General features: G+C 41.5%; 1 protein-coding gene across 1 annotated transcript in view; it reads left to right on the top strand.

The window, feature by feature from the left end:
* The window catches only part of PSMB7 (proteasome 20S subunit beta 7), a 127,359-nt gene that overhangs the window by 19,908 nt on the left and 83,618 nt on the right, over window positions 1-23,833 (top strand). Inside the window, exon 5 of the mRNA XM_069241718.1 lies at window positions 2,653-2,768. Coding sequence (XP_069097819.1) covers window positions 2,653-2,768 — 116 coding nt within the window. The remainder of the gene's footprint in view (window positions 1-2,652; window positions 2,769-23,833) is intronic.

Raw genomic sequence — 23,833 nt, 5'->3', positions numbered from 1 at the left:
TGCTCACAATGAACCCTAGGGGCTGGGACGTTTTTCTAACTTTGTGTAGTTTATGAAACGTTGAGCAATTTTGAGCACCTCACGTGGTAGCAAAGAGTTCCTTTTTAACAGTGGGTGACCTCTTGCACCGTAGAAGATCATTGATATTGATTTTCTTTTTATCATTTGAATGACAGAACAGTTTAATTTGTTATGCATTCATTAGTTGATTATTTGTATTGTACGTTATGCAACCCTAAGGTCATCTCAAAGGGTGGAAAGAGCAAGAGATGAAAGCGGGATGATCAGCAGTGAGGAATAGAGGGAGGATGATAAGAGGGAATGAGCTAGCATTGTGGTTTTGCTGCCAACCCCAGCACCACATGAGCTGCAGTCACGCAAGCCTTATCAGTCAGGCTAGAGTGAGTAGATGCACCATCTCTCTATGAAACCGATTGATAGCAAAAGAAAAATTGTTGCCAAAAGTTCTTAGATGCTATGCAAGTGCAGATCACAGCTAAAAAAAAAAGTGTTGCCAAATTCTACAGAGAAGAAAATAATTGTTGCTAAAATTCTCCGGTTCCAAAAGTGCATTTCACAGTTACAAGAATGCAAATTGCTGCCAATATTTATAGTTCAGAGAAAGTGTTGCCGCTGTTTCTCAATTAATTAATATAGACGTGCAGTTCAAATTTAGGAAGTCCGTACCAACAAACTTCCACCAGCAGAGCAAACCTGTTCAAACCTAGGAACTGAAGTGTGCCAAAGACTTCAACATTAATAATTCTGCTAGTGCAGAAGGGGTTGAACATGGATCACCTTGTGCCCATGCAGAAAGACTAAACCATGTCTGGGCATACTCCACATATAGTGATCCGATCACTGGTGACACGATTCAGACCAGTGGTTAATGAAAAAGAAGTGCCAGGGCCCTCGTTAGGAAGCCACTGCAGCTTGCACTACTCATTGCCTCTTCTGATATTGCCAGTGACCGCACAGCTACTAACAGTCGCACTCCTACAAGTGTGACAATTCAGACTATTCCAGGTCCCAAAGCTGTAAGAATAGCATGGGTGGCAGGTATTCGTCATTTTAATTTATATTGAATTAGTAAAAAACTGTTGTTTTGTTCAATCTGAAGTAGACAAACACTGCCACCATGTGGCAGACTGTCATAAGTGCGGTGCCGAGCACCCAAAACCACTGGCTCAAATTAAACACTGGTCCAGATGTCTTACCATGTAAGATCTGAGCTGCTACATGCTTCAGACAAAAAAGCAGATATTCAAGACATCCTACACAACACTGTTGACCTAGTCTGCCGTTAGCTCCTGTGCTTCATTTGAGCTAGTGGCTGTTGCTGGTAGAGGCCACCGACACTTATTTTTCTGCATCAGATATTTACCAAGTGCAAGAGAGGTTAAAACTCACAGACTCAAAAGAGACCAAAGTGTCACAAAGAGAGAAAGCAGAAACCTGCTAGAGTGAGATAAAGGGATAGATAGTGCTAGATTATTGAGGAAGATTTTAAGACAATCATCCTTGGTATTCTGAGCGCGAAGTTCAGTTGCACCAGCTTGGGCTTCTGAACAATTCTTCTGGCACCAGCACACTTTCTTTTCCATATAACGCACTACTCAGCTGGTCATAATTAACGCTTCTTATGGAAAAAAACATATTAGAAAGCAGCATGTGAACAACATTCCACGCTTGTGGAGTCAGTCTTAAATAAAAACATGTTTTACTATAGTGTTGGCGAGCCCAAGAACTACTTCCAGTCTGAGGTTTCTGCGTTATTGTGTGGGTAACAATATCCTTTTGAAACTGTTACATTGGTTTTTGCCCCAGTTATAATGAATCATTCCGCATAGTGGTCTATATGTTAGACTGGAAGACGGTGAAGACTTCACTTTCTTGAGATAACATTATTTTTTGTAACTTTAGAGAAACCTTCAGAATGGAAAGATGACGGCTAAACAATCTTAACCCTTATTTAGAATTTTGCCCTTTTTATTTCTTATACCGATATTTGATGTTTTAGCTAATTTTTTATACCCCTAATGCATTGCATTCGGCCCTTTGCTTTGAATGATTATTTGGGGGAAGGGCTGCGGGGGTGTAGAGGGGTGGTTTTAAATTTTAGTGGTGGAACAATGAAACATTAGACCATTTTATATTCTTACCGTGAGTTTCAAAGTTTATTGACAGATTGAAATATTATTTCATGGTCATACAGCAAATAAACAGTTCACCATAAAATTCAATTATATACATTAGTTAAAAACTTTAAATGATAAGATGAAAAATACTGTGAGTAGTTTGTATTGCAGATGTAAACTTTTGTGAGACCATTTAAAAATGTAATGTATGCAAACTTTTTTGCTTCACATGCGTTGAAATATCTTCTGAAAATTGAGGGCAATTTGTACAGAATATGAAAGAGGATGTGGCATCACTGCCTTCCACTGTCCTTGTTATCCTAAGATTTTAAGGATTATGTCCCAGAAAGTGAGCCATGAAAAATACATTCCTCCTATGTGATAAACTTAAACCACCTCTGGTGTACAGTTCGCGTCATAATACAACTACTAGTCGTTCTCTGAACTTTAGCGCCTCAAAGAATGGATAATGTTTGTATTTTGATTGGCTCACCCACTGTTGTGTTTGTACCAGGTACCAAGGGTACATTGGGGCAGCCCTTGTTCTTGGAGGCGTTGATTGCAACGGACCCCACCTTTACAGCATTTACCCTCACGGATCGACTGACAAACTACCCTACGTTACCATGGGTAAGAAAGAGCATGTTTTATTGGCTTGATGGTTTCAAGAGCGCCATCCTTGAAAATCTCACCATTTTCTGATTCTTGTTATCGTTAATGTTATAATTCACAGTATGTCATTTGGAGATTCTCCCTTCGCTTTCTGCTGTTTTCTTCCGCTTTCTTTCTTTTACAACAGATGTTGTGTGTTTTGCAGTGGGAATAACCAATTCCCAATGTGCTCAGTAGTTGAATCCTTGTGCGTGTTGTTTACAGGTAAATGTTTGCATCTGTTGAATTCATATCATTTGGTTCCCCAGTGGTTCGGTGTTGTTTTTGGTCATGAGACTTAACTTGGTCATGATACATCTTCCTTCGGACTTGTATGTAGCATTGATCAGTGTAATAAAAAAAAAAGTAAATCAGGCAAAGCTATATTTTGGGTTGACTGTTTCTTACTTGCAAAAGCAGAATTTATAAGATAGTTATCAATTAGGAGGGACACAAACTGGACAGGAAACGTCTCATACAGTCACTTTTTTTAAATGTCACTAAGCAAGATCTAATGTTGTAGCACATTCTTCATACTTAATGTATCTTGGTTACTTGTTAGTGGGCGAATAGCAGAAAATCACTTGTTCGGGAGGCCCACATATATCAAACAATGACATGTATAGAGCCTACATGCATCTCTTGTCTGTGTTGCAGGTTGTGTACAACACACCAAGTGATTATACTTGCAATGATTTTGTTTCATTTGAAACAGGAAAAAAACGCACCTGCTTGGCCTTTTCTTAGCTTATGGCGCAAAAGAAAAAAGTGAAGCAAATCACCCATTTACTTACCTGTATTTTCCTCACAATTGGGTCTGTATTGGACAGACCCCCAGGATATTTTGGCATGGATTATGGAATTTTGTGACATAGTAATGACAATTTTGCGGCACCTTATTTTAGTGACATTTAAAAGTCCTAATAAAAAAGGGTATCTGCGGACAAAAGGAAGGCATTGTGTATGATCTCCCAGTCGAGAAAACAACACTTTCTTTTGCAGCACTTGCTCATGATATTACAGGCATTGGGCAATTTTGCATTAAATTTGCAATTTTCTAAATCACAAAAGGTTGGGAGGAGTTCTGATGGAAGTCATGTTAGCAGACTAAATCTATCACAACCTGTGCCTAAAACAATTCTTCAACAAATCTATCTATCACATATTCCACTTAATTTTTCAGAGCAGATCTTTGTTCGTAATATGTCACTACTGTATTTTGTATTGTCATTTAAAAATATATTTTTTGTTATTTTTTTTTCTTATACAAATTCGGGGTGCATGCTTCAGAAACACTGGATCTAAGGGTAGGCGGGTAGTGAGTACAAAATCAGATGGTGTAAGCGAGTGATGATGAATGGGAGACTAATAAAACAGTATAGGAGAAGCCGGAGGGATTTACCACCCGGCTGCCTCATGGTTTCACTGTGGAAGTTTAGAGGGATATTGGTGCAATTGTAGGGCGTGAAGTTTAGGACTTTAGGGGAAGCTGTTTAACCTGCCCCAGAGTCTAGTTCCATTGTGTATACTTATTAAGGTTTTAGCCAATTTACAAAAGAGATATTGGCTTGCAGACTTTAAAATGGGTTAAGGTACAAGCTGAGCTCCAGTTTTAGGTCTAGCGTTCGCCATGGTTTTTCAAATCTACTGAATTTATATAGAGAACATACAAGTGCTTTCAGCCAGACTTTTCCATCCAGTTATCAGTTGTTGTCTCATTAACATTTGTCCTTCATAAACTACAGCATCCAGCATGTGCCCACTTCTGCCATTGGCTAACTTCACTGTAATTGACTGCATTCTGTTCTTTCACAAGAAGCACATCCGTGCACAAAATAGTTCTGTACATTTCAGGTGCTGCTATCTGAAATGTGTGCATTTTGTGGTGAAAAATATTATGCTTTGGGGTATTTAATTCCCCAACGGAAAAAAATGTTTGAAAAAACAGTGATGAAATATAACAAGCTTTGGCAAAGGCTTCAGGCTGGCAGCAAATACTAAACCGGTTGCCCTTGCCAATTGATATATTTCCTTGTATTTTAATTTAAATTGCAATTTTAAATTGCAATTTGCATGGTGCAAAACTAGCTCTGAAGCATCAGAGCACTGTATTTTATGTGAGGAGGTAAGAGACTATCTACAAGATTGTGTTCGTGGAGGGGGGTACACAAATACATTTTAAAAACATTGCATTTCACCTTTTTTGGTACAGAGAGCTTAAGTGATTTGCCAGAATCGCACTTTTTTGAGTCAAGCGCTAGAAGCCGTGATTCGAACCTGGGTCCCACGTTTCCAAAGTATGTAGCTCTAACGCTATGCTGAAAATTCAGCACTTAATTAGAGTATCTTGGATCTGCATTGAACAGTTGTGCACTAAACTATCCCAGTTTGTACAGTTGTTGACGAGTTCGAGATTAAATATATAAAGAAGTATTATTTTGGGTGCAGCCGCATGAGGTCAGTGAAGTTCCATTGCTGCTACCCTGTCCCTAGCTCTTGGCTCACAATCCATTTACGTTTTAGTAGGAAGTTAGTTTTTTTATTAAATAAAAATGCATTAATTTTAAATTACCTCTTTCCACACTTCTTATCTGTTCAGTCTATTAGTATTTCATATAAATTGAGCTTATTGGTTCATGATAATTGCATTTTTCACCATTTGATTGAAGCTAGTCACTTTCGTCTCAGAAGTTTATATGTGAGAATGGTTCAGTCACCATTGTTGAGGTGCCTGAATCTCAGAACACTTTGACATCTAGCTGCACTTAAACACGCAAAATGTGTGATCTGCGAAAGCAGAGGACATATTTTGGTTCATTGAATAGACATTTGCTTACATCCTCGTAGATTTAGAAATTGGTTGGGTTTTCCACAGTTTCATATTTGGAGCTCGTGGTTGTAATGTGCTCATTAATCTGAAAGTAGTGTCTTTTGGGAATGCTTGTAAACTAGGCAGACAGTCATAACTTTGTGGATATTGACAAGCATTCCCTAAGGATTTTGGGACCAAATATGTGCAGTTATCTTTAGAGCTAGAGAAAAATTGAAGGAGTATGTGTGTAAATGGGTTGCAGAAGTGTCACAGAAGCTCACAGATTTTCACGGAAGCATAAGGATTATTCCACAAGGAAAATAGTTTCTAATTGATAAAGGGGTCTGGTGGTGAGAAAAGTGTTTACAGGCAGAAATTCACAAGACTGGTTCCCAGAGAGAGTCTGCATTGATTAAGTTGGTAGGATCACGTGTGATGGAGTAGTAGTCTTGTGGCTTATGTAGAGTTAACGCCACTGTGCTAGAGATTTTGTCAGTTCCCCAAGGGTGTAAATCCGTCCAAATTACAGGCGTAAGATTGATGCTGCTTTTTGTAAATTAGTGCTATATTTAACTTTTTTCTGTAGCACTGCTACACTTTGGGGATGTTAGCGCCCTTTAGGCTGAAGAAGAAATCATTACAGTTAAACGTTTTAATCAGTGAACGAGCAGAAATCAAAGAGTAGAATCAAATTATGAGACAGAAGAGACTTATAAGCTAGTCTAGATGAAGATGGAAAAGATGACTGCTTACCAGTCTCCTAAATGAGAGAAAAAATAGCAGTTTGATGCATCTCCACTGAAAGATTGCTCTAGAGCTAGGAATACTTTGATTTTTGAGGTTTTCAAATGTTACAGGTTGTACTACTGAGGCCTACATGGTTCAAACAGTGATACCTGTTTTTTCTTTCAGTCTGAAAAATATTAAGTTATTAACTTCTGACACAGTGGGCCCGTACACCAACCCATACTATATACATAGAATGTGGTGTACTTGCTGTCCAAATTGGGAATTTTGCCCAGTAGGCGATGTGCTCCCACGTCCCTCGTTCCTCCGACCCAGAGTCCCACATAAATTTAGCTTTCATCTGTCCCTTTTTAGGTCGACCGTAAGCGTGCGACCTCATGTATACTTTTAGTACACGTCTCATGGTTTAAAGCGATTTCATTTGTTGGTTGCAGTGTCCTTTAAAAATTCTTGCTTGCTAGTGGTCAGTTCTGCCCTTTTCTCCCTCCTTTTTCTGTTTCAGAGCAGTGACGAACTACTGTATTATTCCACTTTGGTTTCTTTATCTGTTGCTGTGACGGACTATTTTTGTCATTTCCTGGGGCTCCCCTTTCACTGTGGGTGTTTTAGGCTGGTAGTTGCCTGCATTTTATTGCAGCATTCCGTTCCTCCCATGTCCCTGACATTTGTTTTGGCTTTACTCTAGTGCTGTCCTCGGTTACCTCTGGCTCCTAAAATAAGCTTATCTTACAACAGAAACTCCCAGCTGTTTAGCTCACTGCTCACGAAAACCACAATATGCCCTTTCAGGTAGAATGTAGCTAAACCTAGAAGCAATGATGTGAAACTTTGAAATAGGAGGCAAGAATGCTTGCAAGATTTTTAATTCTGTTAAAATAAAATACTTTTCTAGCCTTCTTTTCCAATTTCTGTTCAGATCTGTCAGTAACCGCCACTGACGACCAGAACATGGCAGAAAAAGACAAAATTATGAGACAAGATTGACCAGTTAATGTGGCACGAAAAGTCCAGTTCTGAATGTACAGTGCCAATAGCCCTAACTCAAGAAAGTGCGAGACCTAGTGCATTGCAAACGCTTGTTTGTTCTACCAGCATAAGGATAACTGAGGCTCTGTATATTTAGTGCTAACTTAAAATATTGGCTATTACCCTGGCTTGCATGTGCCAAATGTAGTAGATTTTTCGTGATAACATCTTTGACTTCTTAGCCTTAAATCCATTAAGCAACGCATTGATTAAATGTTTGTCTCGTTGCGTTGCATTTAATTTAATTTGTAGTTGGCTCAATCACTTTTGCAGAGTTTCTTAAAAAAAAAATGTTCCCAGTGAAAACTTATGTAAATTGTTATAATGCTATACACTAATTTCCATAAATAAACAAAATGTTTGACAAAGTATTGCCATTATTTAAGCACATCAGTACCTTCTTTCCAGTTTTATAGAGGATTTTGCAGGCAATCTATGCAACGCCTGTGCAGAGGTATCCATAACGTTGACTCTTCTAATATGTTGAGTCCTTAACTCGCGACACTACCTCCGCGAGAGCGAACTAACGTTTGGTAGGATCCTCACCGCCGCTATCCCTAGGTTACGTACTATTGCCAAGATTAGTGTCCGTGAAGGCACAATCATGACCTGTTCATGTAGCAGAACTAAAGTTTCCCAGTATGCTTAAAGATGCCATCCCAGTGTTAACTAGTTGCCAACTAGTCATGTTTTTTGTCATCAGCAGCAGCAGGCTACTTTGAATTTTATGGGTTCTGAAACTTATGATGCTAGCAGAAGGGAGGGCTTGTGAACTTTGAGATTTTTCAGGCAAATTCATCATTACCTGGCCTATCGAGAGATGCACCCTAAGGTTGCTTGAACATAAAAGTACACCTTTAGTAATGTCCATGTTGATGTGAGCGCGCTGTGAAGGAAGCTGTATATTACTGCTGTGAGAAGGGCCACAGTTTCTCATGCTTCTGTAGAGGAAATCGTGCAGTTGGATTGCTCTGTAGTAAGGACCATGCAGAACGTGTCCTTTTTAGGAGTGATTGTATGAAACCATGCATCAGGACATGGAGCCCTGCCTCTGGAGGAGACATTGTCTATAGCTGTGCATCCAAAAGGGAGTACCCATCACCGTTCTTCTGTAAAGAAGCTTCATGGAACCCTGCATCTGTGGGAGAGGTCTTTGTGCCCCCACAAAGACTATTGCCGTGTAGCCCAGGTTCCACGGAGCCTTACCTTGGAATGAGAGTACACAACACATCTGTAGAATCACATGCAGCCATGCCTGTTCGAAGGATCTCAGAAAGCATTGCCCCTGAACGAGGTTGAGTCGTTCTTCTGTTACAGGATACTTTTCTTCTACAAGGGACGTTGTTTCCTCATGGGAGATCACATAGTGCCTTGAAGGGCAGATAATGAGGACCACTGAGAACCAGATATGTTTCTTTGAGAGGGCCGTGTGTCCTTTGGAGAGGTCGCAGACACGTGCTTCTGGGTGAGACTAGATAGAACCCATACTCCAGCTCAGAGTGGTTATTTGTATAGCGCCGTTAGTAGGGCCTCGCAGCACTAGCTGTACATGTAATTGCGGTTATATTCGAGAGACTGCCTGGAATCGTGCCTTTGTTGGACTGATTGGACCATGTTTTCTGGGAGATGCTGCGTGGAACCTCGAAGAAGAGAACAGGGAGGCGGACGAGGCAGCTACCAGCCTCGCCACGGGCTCTGCACATGATGGTTCCTTATTCCCTGACTTTCCTCCGTCCATAGAATCTTTACATTGCTCAATGTTTTTAGACATTCCTCTTTTTAAATGCCTTTTGCCTAGTAGTGTCAGCCCTTCCGGCTAAACTACAACCCTATTTTATGACGCTTTGTTCCCCCTTCCCCTCTACAATACCAGCAGCTTGAATTTTGTGACATACACGTCTTCTAGTTACAAAGAAATTGTGGTAGGTTCATTGTAGCTATATTACCATGAATGGCAGATTTATTCCCAAACGTTAAAAGCCAACTTTAAGAACCACACACGGTCACCCGTGGGATGCATTCATCAAACCACCTACTACTGAAAACAAACTGGCTTAGAGCACTCTTCTCATCCGAGTGCCTGATAGTATTAATGTGAGGAGCATTGTGCCACTAGAGGGTGCCATTGTTTCAGTAAACGCACCGTGGCCGTGATTGCACGTCGAAGCCTTTCCTGATGAGCACTGGGTTTCTGTTAGCATTGCTGTTGTAGAAAGTTCTTAGTTTGTTTTGATGATTTAGAGTTCTTTGTTTTAGTTGCAGCGTTTTCTAGGGTGTTCTGCACGACGTCCGCTCTAACCGTGCAAGGGTACATGACGGGGTTTTGAGAGGTGTTTCTATGCCAATATAACAGGCTCCGTATTCGCAGTACACAACAAAGCATCCGCCGACCGGAAATGCGTAGAGCAAAGACTTTATCGAAGGGCGTGATGCAACGTTCAGGATTGCTGGGCAGCCACCAAGGCAGACCTGGGTAACATTCACGACTGTCACTCCACCAGTAGTTATGCTGCACCGTAAAACGGTCACTAGAATTATGCGGCAGAGGGAGACCAACTTCAGTGCCAGAGTTAGCAGAGATATGCCACAAGAAGGGTCATATTATGCGGTTTTATGCAGTACAACACACGGCAGAATGATATTGTTATGTTAACAATTTTTACAGCCTCGGCAGAGTTCCATCTCATTATTGTCATCTTAATATCCGACTATGGCATTCAGCAACTGATAGGCGACCGGTTAACTTTGCTAAACGGTGTGGTGTTGCACGGACTCACATGTGGCGCTTTCTTTTACTAACTTTTCAATCATTTCTGCTCGAAACTTTATTTAAAAAATTGAAATATGAAAATTATGCAGCAGATGGTTGATTTTGTGGCATATTCATAATCATGCAGAAAATGTGCAGAATAACATAATTCCAGTGGCCTCGCGAATGATACTCTACTACTTATGCAGTTGATTAGTACATCACATGCAGAAACTTCTGGCAGTACATGGAATCACGCCCTTCTAAGGTTGATGAAATCCGTGGATTGAGTTAATAAACAACACTGTTTAACACAGAAAATTCAGTCCTGGGCTACTGTATCATTACTCTAGAGTCTAGATCGGGTAATTTTGGTGTGAATTGTGGTCACCTTCCCTGTCTCATTGGTGTTCTTTCTAGACTTTTGCTCAGCAGGTTAGTTTTTCAGACAAGCCCGGGCGATATTGAAGCTTAATACAAATATAAGTAAGAGTTCCTGCTTTTCCATACGTTTTCAGCGCAGATGACTTTTCTTGTTCACCCCCTGCAGTCTGTAAGAGATAAGTCAAGTTTGTGTATCTACTTCACTGCGCGTCATGTTCAGACGTGACTTGCGTGCTAAGAACGTCACACGCCTGGGTGGAAGTCGTGCGTGGAAAGAGGGCTCCTCGCTGCCGGTCAAGGCTCACAGGTTGGAAGTATTTGAGTTTACATTCACCTTAACATTAGTTTGTGACCTCATTAGTTGTATAGAAGTATTTACGTGTCAGATGCTAAACACAGGAACTGAAAGCAATAGTGAACCGGGCAGGACTTTTTAATAACAGATGATCATAACTACAGAACATTTACATTGGCCGGCTTGGCCAATGTAGGTCTTGCTTTCACGTGCCCATACATGCAAAACCAGCATTTACAAATACTGTTACATATCATCTATGCACAAATGCTGTTAATCACATTAAAGCCTTCCCTACGCTCAATGCTGGGCAAAATTAATCAAAAAAGGAGTGTTTAATATTTAGTATGGGTACTGGGAAGAAAGTGTAGAGTGTGGTGTTTGAGTGTACTTTGAAGAGGTAAAATAGTTCCTCGTACCTTCCAGTGCAGCACTTTCTGTAAGGTGAAATGATAAGCCAATAACATGAGGTCAACGAGTACTAGCCCTCTGAGCAGAACCAATGTCTGCTCTCTCCTCGGAGTGAACGTACTGGTAACACTCCATCTTGCAGACAGCTGAGTGTCAGGCCAGCTCTAAAAAGGCAAGTTTTAATAGGAACATGGGTGCAGTGTGCATGTGAGCACATAGAGCTTGTGACTGGCGGAAAAGAGTTAAGAATGGATAAAACCATTTGCAAGAGGAGAGGAGACCAGCAAAGGGAATAAAACCGTTTTAAGAGAAAGGCCAAATTGTTGGACAGGTTTTCGTGTGAAATTGACAGCTCCTGAAATGTGTAGTTGATGTTGAAAACTGGCTGCCAGTCAGAATATTTTGTATCAAGGGCGTAGAGATGCTGCACGCACCCCCTGCTAGCTGCACACTGCATGTAATGAACCTACTACATTCTGTCAAGAAAAGAGAAAAATCCACCACAGTGTGATTTGGATTGAAAAAGAATATTGAACAGCGTGCCGGCAGAGCAAGAGACTTTTGGCTCCGCAAGGGCGCGCTTTGTAAGTCCTCACACTTGCCTGCTCCTACATAATCGATTTCATGTGGACACGTTTGATGAGTGCGAACCATGTCTTGAGAGCCAAGTGAATAGTGTATTACCGGTGATACTCCGCATAAGGACACAGTTTGTGCTTCTGCTGGGAAGACTGGAGGCCTGAGGACTAGAGTAGAGCAAGGCTTGCGGGTGCTCAAAGGACGGGCGAGTTACCTTTTGAATGATTAGGCTTCTTTAGACTTTCTCTTCTCAAGAATTAGTGAATTTGCACCCAGATCTAACCCCCTCCCACCTGCTTCTCTCCCCAGTGTTAACCGACAGGAACATATTTTGATGAAGCCGCGGCAGGATATGGAACACGCGTTCACCTAGTAGATGGTAAATGAATGTTTTTGTAAGAGGCAATTAACAAAAACAATGGGTTAATAAGAGATCCCGATTTCCATCTCCTTGTACATCAATAATTACCTAAGAGACTAATTCAATTATGTGCTTGTGGAAAAAAAAAATGTGCCTCTAATCTGTGAAGAAGGGCCTCGCCAGCTGCTCTCCTGGATCTCCATCCCCGCGAAAGATGCAACTATTCAGAATATGGGGTTCAGCGTAACATAAGTGCGTACTATGGACCATTTACAAAATCATCCTATCCACGATCACTCCGAGAGCTCCATCTACAAACATACCTGCTTACCAAAGAGAGTTTACAGCTCGGAGAGCTCCATCTACAAACGTACCCGCTTACCAAAGACAGTTTATAGCTCTGAGAGCTCCACCTACAAACATACCTGCTTACCAAAGATGGTTTACAGCTCTGGGAGCTCCACCTACAAACATACCCGCTTACCAAAGACTGTTTACAGCTCGGAGAGCTCCATCTACAAACATACCTGCTTACCAAAAGACAGTTTACAAAATCATTCTATCCACTATCATTCCGAGAGCTCCATCTACAAACATACCTGCTTACCAAAGACAGTTTACAGCTCGGAGAGCTCCATCTACAAACATACCTGCTTACCAAAGACAGTTTACAGCTCGGAGAGCTCCATCTACAAACATACCTGATTACTAAAAGACAATTTACACATTCATCCTAACCATTACAACTCAGAGAGCTTCATTTACAAACATACCTGCGTACTAAGACAATTTTCAAAATCATCCTATCTAGTGCAACTCCGAGAGCATCATCTGCAAACATACCTGCGTACTAAAAGACAATGTACATATTCATCCTACCCACTACCACGCAAAGAGCTTCATCTACAAACATACCTGCTTATCGAAAGACAATTTACAAATTAATCCTATGTACTACAACTCCAAGAGCTTCCTCTAGAAACATACCTGCTAACTAAAAGACAGTTTACTGATGCGTCCTGTCACCTCCATCTACAAACATTCATGCTTACTAATAGACAATTTACAAGTTCATCCAATCCAGTACAACTCTGAGAGCTCCATCTACAAACATACCTGCTTACTAATAGACAATTTACAACTTCTTCCAATACAACTGTGAGAGCTCATCTACAAACATACATGCTTACTAATAGACAATTTGCAAGTTCCTCCAATACAACTCTGGGAGCTCCATCTACAAACATTCCTGCTTACTAATAGACAATTTACAAGTTCATCCAATCCAGTACAAGTCTGAGAGCGCCATCTACAAACATACATGCTTACTAATCGACAATTTAGAAGTTAATCCAATCAATACAACTCTGATAGCTCCATCTACAAGCATACCTTCTTAGTAAAAGGCAACTTGCACGTTCACCCCCAGCCCAGAAAGCTCCATCTACAAACCAGCCTGCCTACTAAAGGGCAGTTTACGGATTCATCCTTTCACCTCCAACTTGGTGAGCTCCATGTACAAACCCAGTGACTCTACTCAAGATTCAGAAACGGAAATCAACTCGGAGCAATGACGTGGAAGATCGAGCCTGACAGGGTAGTGCTTTTCGAGTTATTCAGAATTAATATTATTCATTTTGAATTCTTGATACACCTTTGTTTGTCCTAAAAATAAAAACCTGCTGAAAGATAATCCCAAGGGGACCCAAATCTGTTCTCTTCCATAGACGACTCCGAATTAACAACAAACGCCCTTAAGACATACTTATATCTCCGGCGTAGTTCTAACACCACTTTATCATATTTCGTTCACCTGCAAATGCTGCTTTGTTTTGTATTCATTCAGTATATGGTTAATTTAAACTATTTTATTAAAATGTAAGTGTGTAGAAAAATCATTAACGTTTTGGCCTCCATATTTCATATTCATGTTTTGTTAGATATCTGTATAGCAGTTAAGCCCATGAGTATCCACCCAACCCCTTTGCTTTTTGCAGATTCATTGGTTGACTCTGGAGGTTGTTTTTTGTACTCATGGGTTATCATTTCTGTGCAGTTATGTTGATTGTTGAAAACTTTGAAGGATCTGAGAGGTGTTTAGCTGTGACTCATAGTAAGTGGGACAGTGGTCCACACACTCTCGAGCCAATACTGACAAGTGCCGCCCGCTTTTGTTGGCGCGTCTGCATTGGCTGCCCAAGATCTGAAGTTGTCCATTCATTTTTTGTTTGTTATTTGCTTTGAAGGCTTATTGATGCATTAATCAAACCTTTTTTGACAGGGTTTTGTAGATTGAGTGGAGTGTGGGCTTTGTTTTTGTTGTGTTTAAATAATGTATAAATGGGCAAAGAAAACAACCCCATATCGTTCTCCCAAGTTCTGTACACCTGGGCATTTTCTCACTTCTAACTCCGGGTTCTCATTATTTATATCTTTAGTTGTAGAAACGTATTGAAGAACCCACCCCTGGAATTTGAGTGTGCCACTATGAAAATGTAAACGTCAAGAAAACCTTGGCATTAATGCATACAGTCTTCGCAAGGTACTCCTTGCCACGTATTGTTGCACAATAATTAGTGCCATAGTACCATATAAGTTCCCTCTAAAGGCATTGCTTCTTCCATGTTCTCATGTGTGGCTGCACCAACTATAATCCATGCAGCCATTGTGACACGGCCACTAGTTGCTCAGTTCCTCCTGCCTGCTTTGATACCGTTCCCCAGAGGTGGGTCTCCATGCCCGGCTCATACTGCTCCTTCAGCATATTAGTGTCTGTACTCTCAGGCTCGACAAATGAAACACCTTTTGATTAGTTTAGATTTGTGTCTCTGTCTCAGGAAAATGTCTGCCTCGGAGTAGTGTGAGATTTGATGCAGAGCATGGGAGGTTCCTACTCTCACATTGAATTCACCCGTCCTCCGATAATTCTGAACCAGGCTCCGCCCCATGCTCACCTGAAATGGTCTCATGGAACCCGAGACTTAATTTCTTATCATTTCACCCAAATTATATCAATGTAACAGGTTTGGGGGTGACGGCGTCCATCCTACTTCTAGCACAGGTTTTCCAAATCCCAGCCATGTAGACTATATTTCACAGACGGGTTACATGGAGGGATGGGTAAAGAGCGACTTTGGTTTCTTGGGGCTAACGCCCCACCTCGAAAACATTAGTCCTTCAGTTTGATACGTATTTAACTGTTTCATATATTTTGTGTGGTTATCTACTTTCAACATTGCCCTTCTGGAGCTGCCGCCTGCCACCACACCCCATTCGCTATGGTTAGACTGTGCATGTGTACAGTTTATCCTTTTTACACCTTCTCTCGTGGGCCATACTGTTATCCTGAACCATCATCCTTTGCATCCTCTTTCACGTTCCACCTCCGCTGCTGATCCGCATTACGTCCTTGCATGCCTAGTTCGTTGCTCACCAGCGTAGGACATGGGAATGAGTCATCTCACTGCAGGCCGTGATCAGCGGTCCTTCTCTACCCTCACACAGGCCAACACTTGGGGGAGATGCACCCAACCAGACCGATCCTCCTACCCACCACTTTCTACTTCTTGTCGCAAATACTTCTCCACCTGTAGTGCGGCAGCGCAATGGCCACCATACTTAGGACTGGCTCTTCAACTGAAGCTCAGAGGACAAACGGCCCCAGCGCCTTGAGACCTTTACGGGTGAGTAGTTGTGCTTTATAAACCCCGATTTGATTTGATTCCTTCCTGTGATGGGAGTAGAAGCTTTCCCGGGTGCTATGGGGAGTGTCTACGGCTGCTCCCCGTTAGGACAGTCCCTCCAGTGTCTGTTTTGATCTTGTCAACCAGTTTGCACCAGTACTGGGTTTGTAAGCGCTTCTTTGGGTTCTCACCTTATTTTTTGTGGAAATTTTTATTTCTCACCTTTTGGGTTTTTGGTCAAACCCAGAGGAACAATTCTCCAAGTTAGCCCCTCTTGAAGCAACTTCATAAATAATTGAGTGTGTGTCCAACTTCCTAAGGGACACATGATACAGTCACAAAAATGTATGAACGTGTGACACCTTAACTAACTAATGGATTAAAAACCACAATAACGTACGTCGTGGATTGCATCTTAATGTCCTCCTAAAAGTGCCTGTAATCGAAATCCGCAAACTGTTTATTTTGTTGCAATCAACCTCGGTTGTTTGCTGCATTATCTTGCACTTTCGATGGCACTTTTTTTTTAAAGTAACTGATGATATGTTAAATCTCGTCACCGTGTTTAAAATTCATCTCGTTGCAGGAAGGGTGATTTACTTTCTATTCGAAACGTTTTCTGCAGACGTTTCATTCTCTGGTTTGGATTTATGTGTATTGTTCGACATTAACTTTCATGTCAACTAAAGTCATTGCTGCGCTATATTAAAAAAAAAAAAAAAAGTGTGTCCTTGTTTGTTTTAAAAATATTTTACATCTAAATGCGTTTTCGGAGGCCGAGAAAGATTTTTGCCTTTCATTAGAGGCCCAGAAGATGCTCCTTCCCTACTTAGGTTCGAAAACATCAAATTAACTGTTTGTGCTGACAAAGGGCAAATTTCGATTTCAGCAAACGAGGCGAGATTATCGGAGTGCCTGGCTTGTCTGGCAGGAGCTTCTGGCCAACACTTCTAATGAAAAGCGTGCATACAATTAACGCACTTGAAGTGTGCAGTTCAGCTCTCGGAAGCGGCAGGATGTGCTCCATCGCTCTCCGGCGGCAGGAGCCGCTCCCCCGGCACCGGGCTGCTTTCGTATTCATAAATCAGCGCCTTCTGCAGGGCAAGGCTGGCCCGCGGAGCAGGCAGCGCCACCAAGAGATTAGGCCTCTCAGCCAGGAACCCGAGTGAAAAATGATCCCAATCGATGGGACTGTGGAGAGCACCGGATTTCTGCCCAGAAAAAGCAGCAAATTGAATACCAATGAGAGAAAGTGAATAAGTGCCCTGTCAAGGAGACCTGGCACTGATGGATGGGAAGGGTCTCCGTGTACTCTTCCAAGACTTCGCACATCCTGGGCTGTGGCAGGTAGGACTTGCAAACAGGTCCTTGGGTGCAGAGAATGAGCTGGTCCTTGGCAGCCAGAGCTTGTAAATGTCTGATGTGGTCTGCTCAGAGGAAGTAATTGGAGCCAGAAACCCTGGTGTTTAACGGTAGACAATACATGTAAAAACATTGATCAGATGCTTGAGAAATGGGGAGGTTGTGCAGTGTCAAGTGGAGCATTCTATCACGCCAGTAGAAACCAGAGCAATGCATCCTAAAGTTGTGACCACAAAGGCTGCATCTCCCCAAATGGAAGGTCACTCAGTGGGCTCCCAGTTAAGTCCCTGGTCACCACTGAAGCACTGATCCACCCGCACATGTATCTACGAACCATCTCCAAATACTTCTGCAACAAAATGAAATCCCACATCCTAGGTTGTTCTGTGCTCCCAGCTATCCAAAGATATGCCACAATCCTTGAATAAGCATCAAAAGCAGCAGACTTCCTGGTGGTACTTGCCATTTTGATGACCTGTCTAACAGTGTCCACTTCTTGTAGACATTGTAAATTAGATTAAGTGCCTCACCATCGACACACTCCCTCAGTTTCTGCAACTCGTACTTATTCAATCTAGAGTGTGCCTTGAGGTGATTTAGTTTGCATGTCTGTGCACCTCAGGTTCAGTCAGTCCCCGTTCATTAGTTTGTAATTGGTGTAGTAACTACATCCTCTAAGCGCATGACCTCTACCTGTGGTCTCTCCAATTCCTTCAAGTATTTCGCCTCATCTGCAAAACTTTTCCACCAGAATTTACACGGAGCAAAGCACCCTACTGCCTCAGGCAACACCCCTTCAATCCCTGATAAGAATATCAAGTAGCAGGATGAAATGCCACTGTTTTGGAATATTTGTATGCACTTTAGATATTAACTTTGTGTTATTTAAACATATTTTCATATTTCGATGGGTAACATTGCAGTAGATATTCTTGATGGGTTATACACACTGTCGAACTTCATGTTCAAAAGACTTTTCACTTATTTGACATTGGTTTTAACAGTCTTGCATCTCTTTTCAGCTATCTGCATGCAGATTAAAGATGCCTGGAGCAAATATTGGATAAACAGGAGATTAAACAGTTTATAGATATTTAAAGCTTTGAGTGCTGCAGGTTAAAATGTTGACACGTTTTCCATCAATAGGGTCCCTGGCATATTGTACTTTATTGATAAACGAGAGAATAGAGACTATAGGACAGCTTTTGAGAAAAGGAACGCGTTGGATAAAAACCACCCACCTGAAATTTTCTGTGATGCCTCAGAACGTTTATGATAATGCACTTGTATCCAAGTGCAAGTCTTTCAGTAAAGTTGAAGTAAAGTATTTTGTTCTCTCCTTACACTTGTTCCTACCGCCCAGTCAATTAAAATCCTTGTGAACCCCCTTGCGCCCTGATACGGCCCTTGTCCATTCCCTGGAAGAGTATAGCCAGCCATTGGGATGTGGGTATTGGTTATAGTACTAGTTTAGTGTGAGACGTGCCCATAACATAAGGGGCATGTTCGCTGCACAAGCTGATCTTAAAGTTTCAGACTCAATCCGTCCAAGTACGTTGTGTTTTTCTCAGATGAAACTCCATCCTTCCCCTCTTTTTCTGAATCGGTCTGTCCATGGGCCAGGCCTGGTTCCCAGACTTTTATGCTACGTCTTCTGACTACTTGTTGTACAGACCCCCTGAAATGATGATGCATTCTTTACGGGCACACTGTCTCTAGCCATTGTAGAGCTGTCACCGACTGAAAACTAACAGTTCCAAGAAGACAATTAGCAAACTAGGTGAAGAGAAGGAACCAGGGGTTTAAGTCCTTCCACATAATATTGGGAATGCATTCCAGATCGTTGAAACATACAAAAAAAGGTCATTACACATGTGATTTAGGCAACTCTTGGGAAGCTTTAGCCATCAAGTTTCTCAGAACATACCAGGAAATTGGATTTTTTAGCCATTCTTTTGTTTTCCATGAAGTGTCTTGCATGTTAGTTAAGCAGTTTTTATAAAGTAGAAGTTTGGAACTCTAACCTCACTCATGTTACGTTCTCACCTGAGAGATATATTTAGTCTTTCAAGACTGCCCAGTGGATAACAGCTGGCAGGTCTATCTAATGCTATTACAGTGATCCAGGTTCGAGTTAGCCATGTGGTAATGGCCTGGCACTTAAACTTGAGCCCACCACACACCTGAGTGCATTTTCCGTGCGTATAAATTCAGAATATAAGCAAAATTAGTTTTCAAAAGTATGTAAAGAAAAATGCGGGAATGAAAACTGCAGTAGCTGTACCTGAAGGACTTTTAATCCAGAAGTGCTGTGGCTGAGTATTTTGTTTGCGGCCTACAGAATTAAGGAAGCACAGAAACGCAAGTGAGTAGAAGAAAGACTGCTGGTCTAATGATGAGATTAGGGAAGTTTGTCTACTCTGCCCATGCTAGGGTGATGAATCTGGGGTAGCAAAAGGCGGGGCGGGCCACTGATATGTTAGAACTTAAAATGGTTCAATAAGTGTGTTTTTTTTTTTTTTTTTTTTTTTTTTTGTGGTTTTTTTTGGGGGTGGGGGTAGATTTGGTCAATGGAGAAACTTAGAGACAGGTATTTTTTTGTTTGTTTGTTTGTTTTGTGGCTGTGCTGGGTGAGAGGATAATGTCCAGGAGTTGAGAGGAGAGCAGTAAGATGGTTGATGGAAAGGGGCAACAGTGCTGGTCAGTGGCCTTTGGGAGGCATGGGTGTGGGTCACCCCTGTGAAGGAGAACAGAAATTTCGGAAAGCTTGAGTTCATCCGCATTTGTTGAAGAGTAAGGTAAAGGCATGAAACATGATCCAGTTAAAAGGACATGAACGTTGGTAGTTTGAAGAAAATCTTGATTTCAACCCGACAAATATGACCACCCAATTGTAAAATAAAAGCTTAAAGGAGGTACACTAATTGTGTGCGTTAGATGAGTGGACTTTGGTCTTGTGGCACTTGAGAATGTAAAAGATCCAGTCATGTCCCTTTGAAAATGGTTCAAAACAAACTATCCTAAAAACTCTATCAGTTTCAAACGAACTCTTTTTCTGTTGGCCCCAGTACGTTTTATAATTAATCTGTACTTATATTGATAATCTAAACGATGCACAAATGGGGCAGTGGCCAGAGGAGCCCTGCCTAACTAATTAAACATTTGCAAAATCTTATTGTGTGATAAATAATAAATTACCCTCTTGTGGTTGAGTTATCTTGCACATTTCTTCGTTTAGATACTTGAAGTGCAGTAGGAATCATCAAAGTACTCCGCTGCTTTGAGGTTGTTGAAGCTGGACAGCCGGCTCCTGTGTCTGTCTGACTGCCCCACAGAGTACAAAGGTAAAATCCTTTCTGGGAGCAACCACTTCGTCCATCTGTCCATAGCAGACCATAGACATGAACTCTTTATCTCTGACACAGCCACGTGTTCTGACTTTGACGCTTTCTACTGAGTATTTCAGAAGTCGCAGTTCAGCCTCGAAAAAGATTGCTGTAGGTGGGTTTGTGATGTTCTTGCCTTTAGGTAGTCTCATTCTTTCCACTTGGAGTAATCTTAGACATTTATGTTTAACATATTTGGGAACTTCCTGTAGGCTAGGTTTAGTTTTCATCCACTCTTGGCATTCATTTGTAGTAACCCATGGAGTTGCCTCAGCCTTGCTTTACTGTGTTCACATGTGCCTTCTGTACTTCATCTGAGGTGTTTCACCTTGGTCCTGGTCCAGAGGGGGAGAGAAGCTTTCTTTTGAGTCCACTTTCCTCTTTGTGCTGGAATGCTTCATTCTGATGGGTCCACACACCCTTTACAAAGGCTTTCTCAGCACCATGTCTCAGTGCCATGAATGTTTGCCTGTAACTAAGATAACCTCAGTTATTGTTGCATATGTTATCCTAATGTTCTCTTATTTTTCCAAAATTAATCGTTTAACAGATCTGGAAGTTTCACTCTATTCTCTGTCATGAGACTCTTTGACCCACATGCTTTTGTGTCTCCTTGACCAACAATGTCACACATTGCTAATCCTCACTAATTCATTGTACCCCATTTCTGTCATACCAGGTTGTATGAAATTTGACCCTATGTTTCGGGACCATTCCAACTTATTTTTCCTAAATTTCAACTTCCCTTTATCCTATACCCATCTTATTGAGCAGGCTCACTGTTCATGCACTTCTTTCTCTGTGGCCACAGTTCCACACATACAACTAAGGGTAGCGGGGCAGACTTTTCTAAGAATTAACTCACTCAGACCTTTTGTTGACTTCAAAACAAGGGTGTACAAACATTGGCAAAGCCAACACGACTGACTATGAAGAGATCTATGGAGAGTTTCTGGGAGAGCTGCCTCCAGTCGAAGGGGCCTGGCTGAGATCGGCTAGTGGAGCTGCAAGCCTTTGGCGTGAAATCTTGCCCGGACTGGTGAAGGTGCTTCTCCCGCTAACAGACTTATACTGGATGTGCGTGCATGGAGTTGCTACTTGCCTCATCACCAAAGCAATAACGTAAAGCCTGTGGCACAAAGAATTCATCCTTAAAATGCTATGGTAATGTACGGTATTAATAGCGTGCTGTTTGTAGCCAGTTAATAAAAATAATCATTCCTCTCTTAGTTTTCGGAAATTGATTGTCAACCCATAACCACTTCATTGGTCTCCTTATTGAAACTAAGGACCAGCTCCTGTGCTGGGGTCTAGGGTGGACTCATGCGATGCAGTTAGGATTCTACGGTCTACAATGATTTCGGGGCTTTTGGCGAAATTGGAAGTTGAAATTTGTATAAAAAAAAAAAAAGCTGAATAATTTTGATTTCAAGCCTGTGTGACCATGACGTTTAAATTTGTCATGTTTGCAAAGAAATCTATACCTGTGGTTTCATTAGCGACCACGTTGCCATCAAACAAATTTAAGCATTAGGCCAGAAATGTGATGGAACACAGGAATGACCTTCTCTAAAAATAGCTAAACTTATTTTTGGAGAGTGGACAGCATACATCATTATTCCATAATTGTGTTACCCTCGTTGAGCACCGCTCACTTCGGATTAACCAGTTTTGTTCTTGTGCGTTCTGTTAGTGTCCACATCCATGTTTTACAAGTGCAAAGGTGTGGCAAGAGGTGAAGTGTCTTTATTGCTTGAATAAATTTGCTAAGGTGTTTGAAGGAGGATGAGATCTTTGAATCGATGGATGGGAAATGGTTTAAAAGGGTTTAATTAACTCGGTTAATATCTACAGGGTAGTGCTCCTATGATTTACTTAGAGATTTACAAGTTGAAACCATCACACTTTAGCAGGTGACAGGAAGTTCCTGTCAAGTGTTTAACATGGCGAATGGTAGCAGAGGTTTGCAAGTACTAATGACACCCGTCTAATTGCTGGTCTGTTTGCAGAGGGCAGACCCACTATTGATGGCATATTTGTATTTAACAGACAAATGGCAATGGTGGGGTTACTTGTTAATGATGTTTAGATGTGTTACCTCTTATTGCTGCATCTGAGTACCCTAAATATAAAATGTATGCTTCCTCACTATGGGAGCATATACCTAGTTCTCCCTAGGCTGAGGTTAGAAGCCAGGTTTTGTGGACTTTTTGCCTCTACGGATGATACACCTGCCTCCTCCCTGCCCTATGATTTGTACACCAGTAGGGGGCAGCAGGGCTGTCCCAATCAATAGTAATGTAATGGAAGGTTGCAAGGACAGTAGCCTTACAGAACCTTGGAGCATTTGTCTCTCGAATTCTCATGAATTTGGAAATCTATATATTTGTGTCTCTCCCCTACTCTAAAGAACACACATTCGTGCACTGGTGACCATGGTACCATTGAGACTTGCTCAGTGATTTTAACTGCAACTCCTTACATCTAACTTATTTAATATAATTAATATCCAGGAACGCTAAGATTATCCCTTTGGTGCAGGAGTACTACCAGAGTAATTTACCATATTCCAATATTTTTAAATCAGAACCAAGTTCTAACAACTGGAAGCAAAATGAAAGCCTCCGATCTGCTCATGGGACCATTCCCAGAGACCAGGCTAATGGAGGGCATCACTTCTTGCGTCAGGGATTCAAGATTACTTAAGCGGTCCCTTTGACAAGTCACCCGTTTCAAATGCTAAAGAAATCTGTAATATACCCTGAAAGCTCTATACCTACAGCCTTACTCAAGCCATCCATTCAAAAATATGATCCCCGAATAGTAGACCACAAGTCAATCACACATATAATTTAACCTACAACTTCCTCCATGATTGTTAGCCAGCTTTTGACCCAGGAGAGGAACAGGGATCACACTGGCTTTTTTTAAATGTTTTTCCATTTGCCTTAGATGAGGACCATTATTCAAAATTGATTCTACTAGATTGGACTGCAGCTTAAGGCATTGTATAGCATAATGTCTTTCTTAATTATTTACAGCAATGTAAAGGCAAAGGCCAAACGTTAAAATTTGCTTTACTCAAACTCCCACAAAATGATTTACCGGAGTGTCCTGCCATCTCCTCCACTATTCCATATGTACATTCACCTCCTGGACAGTACACTCCAGCAACAATATTGTCCCTTTTTAAATGTTCTTGAATGAGAACTAAATTTATCTCCAGCCGGATGGGGGACCTTGCAAGAA

The sequence above is a fragment of the Pleurodeles waltl genome, chromosome 6, assembly GCF_031143425.1.
Source record: "Pleurodeles waltl isolate 20211129_DDA chromosome 6, aPleWal1.hap1.20221129, whole genome shotgun sequence".
In the NCBI taxonomy this organism is placed as follows: Eukaryota; Metazoa; Chordata; class Amphibia; order Caudata; family Salamandridae; genus Pleurodeles; species Pleurodeles waltl.
The sequence above is the reverse complement of the archived record's forward strand: the minus strand, read 5'-3'. Positions and strand labels throughout refer to the sequence as shown.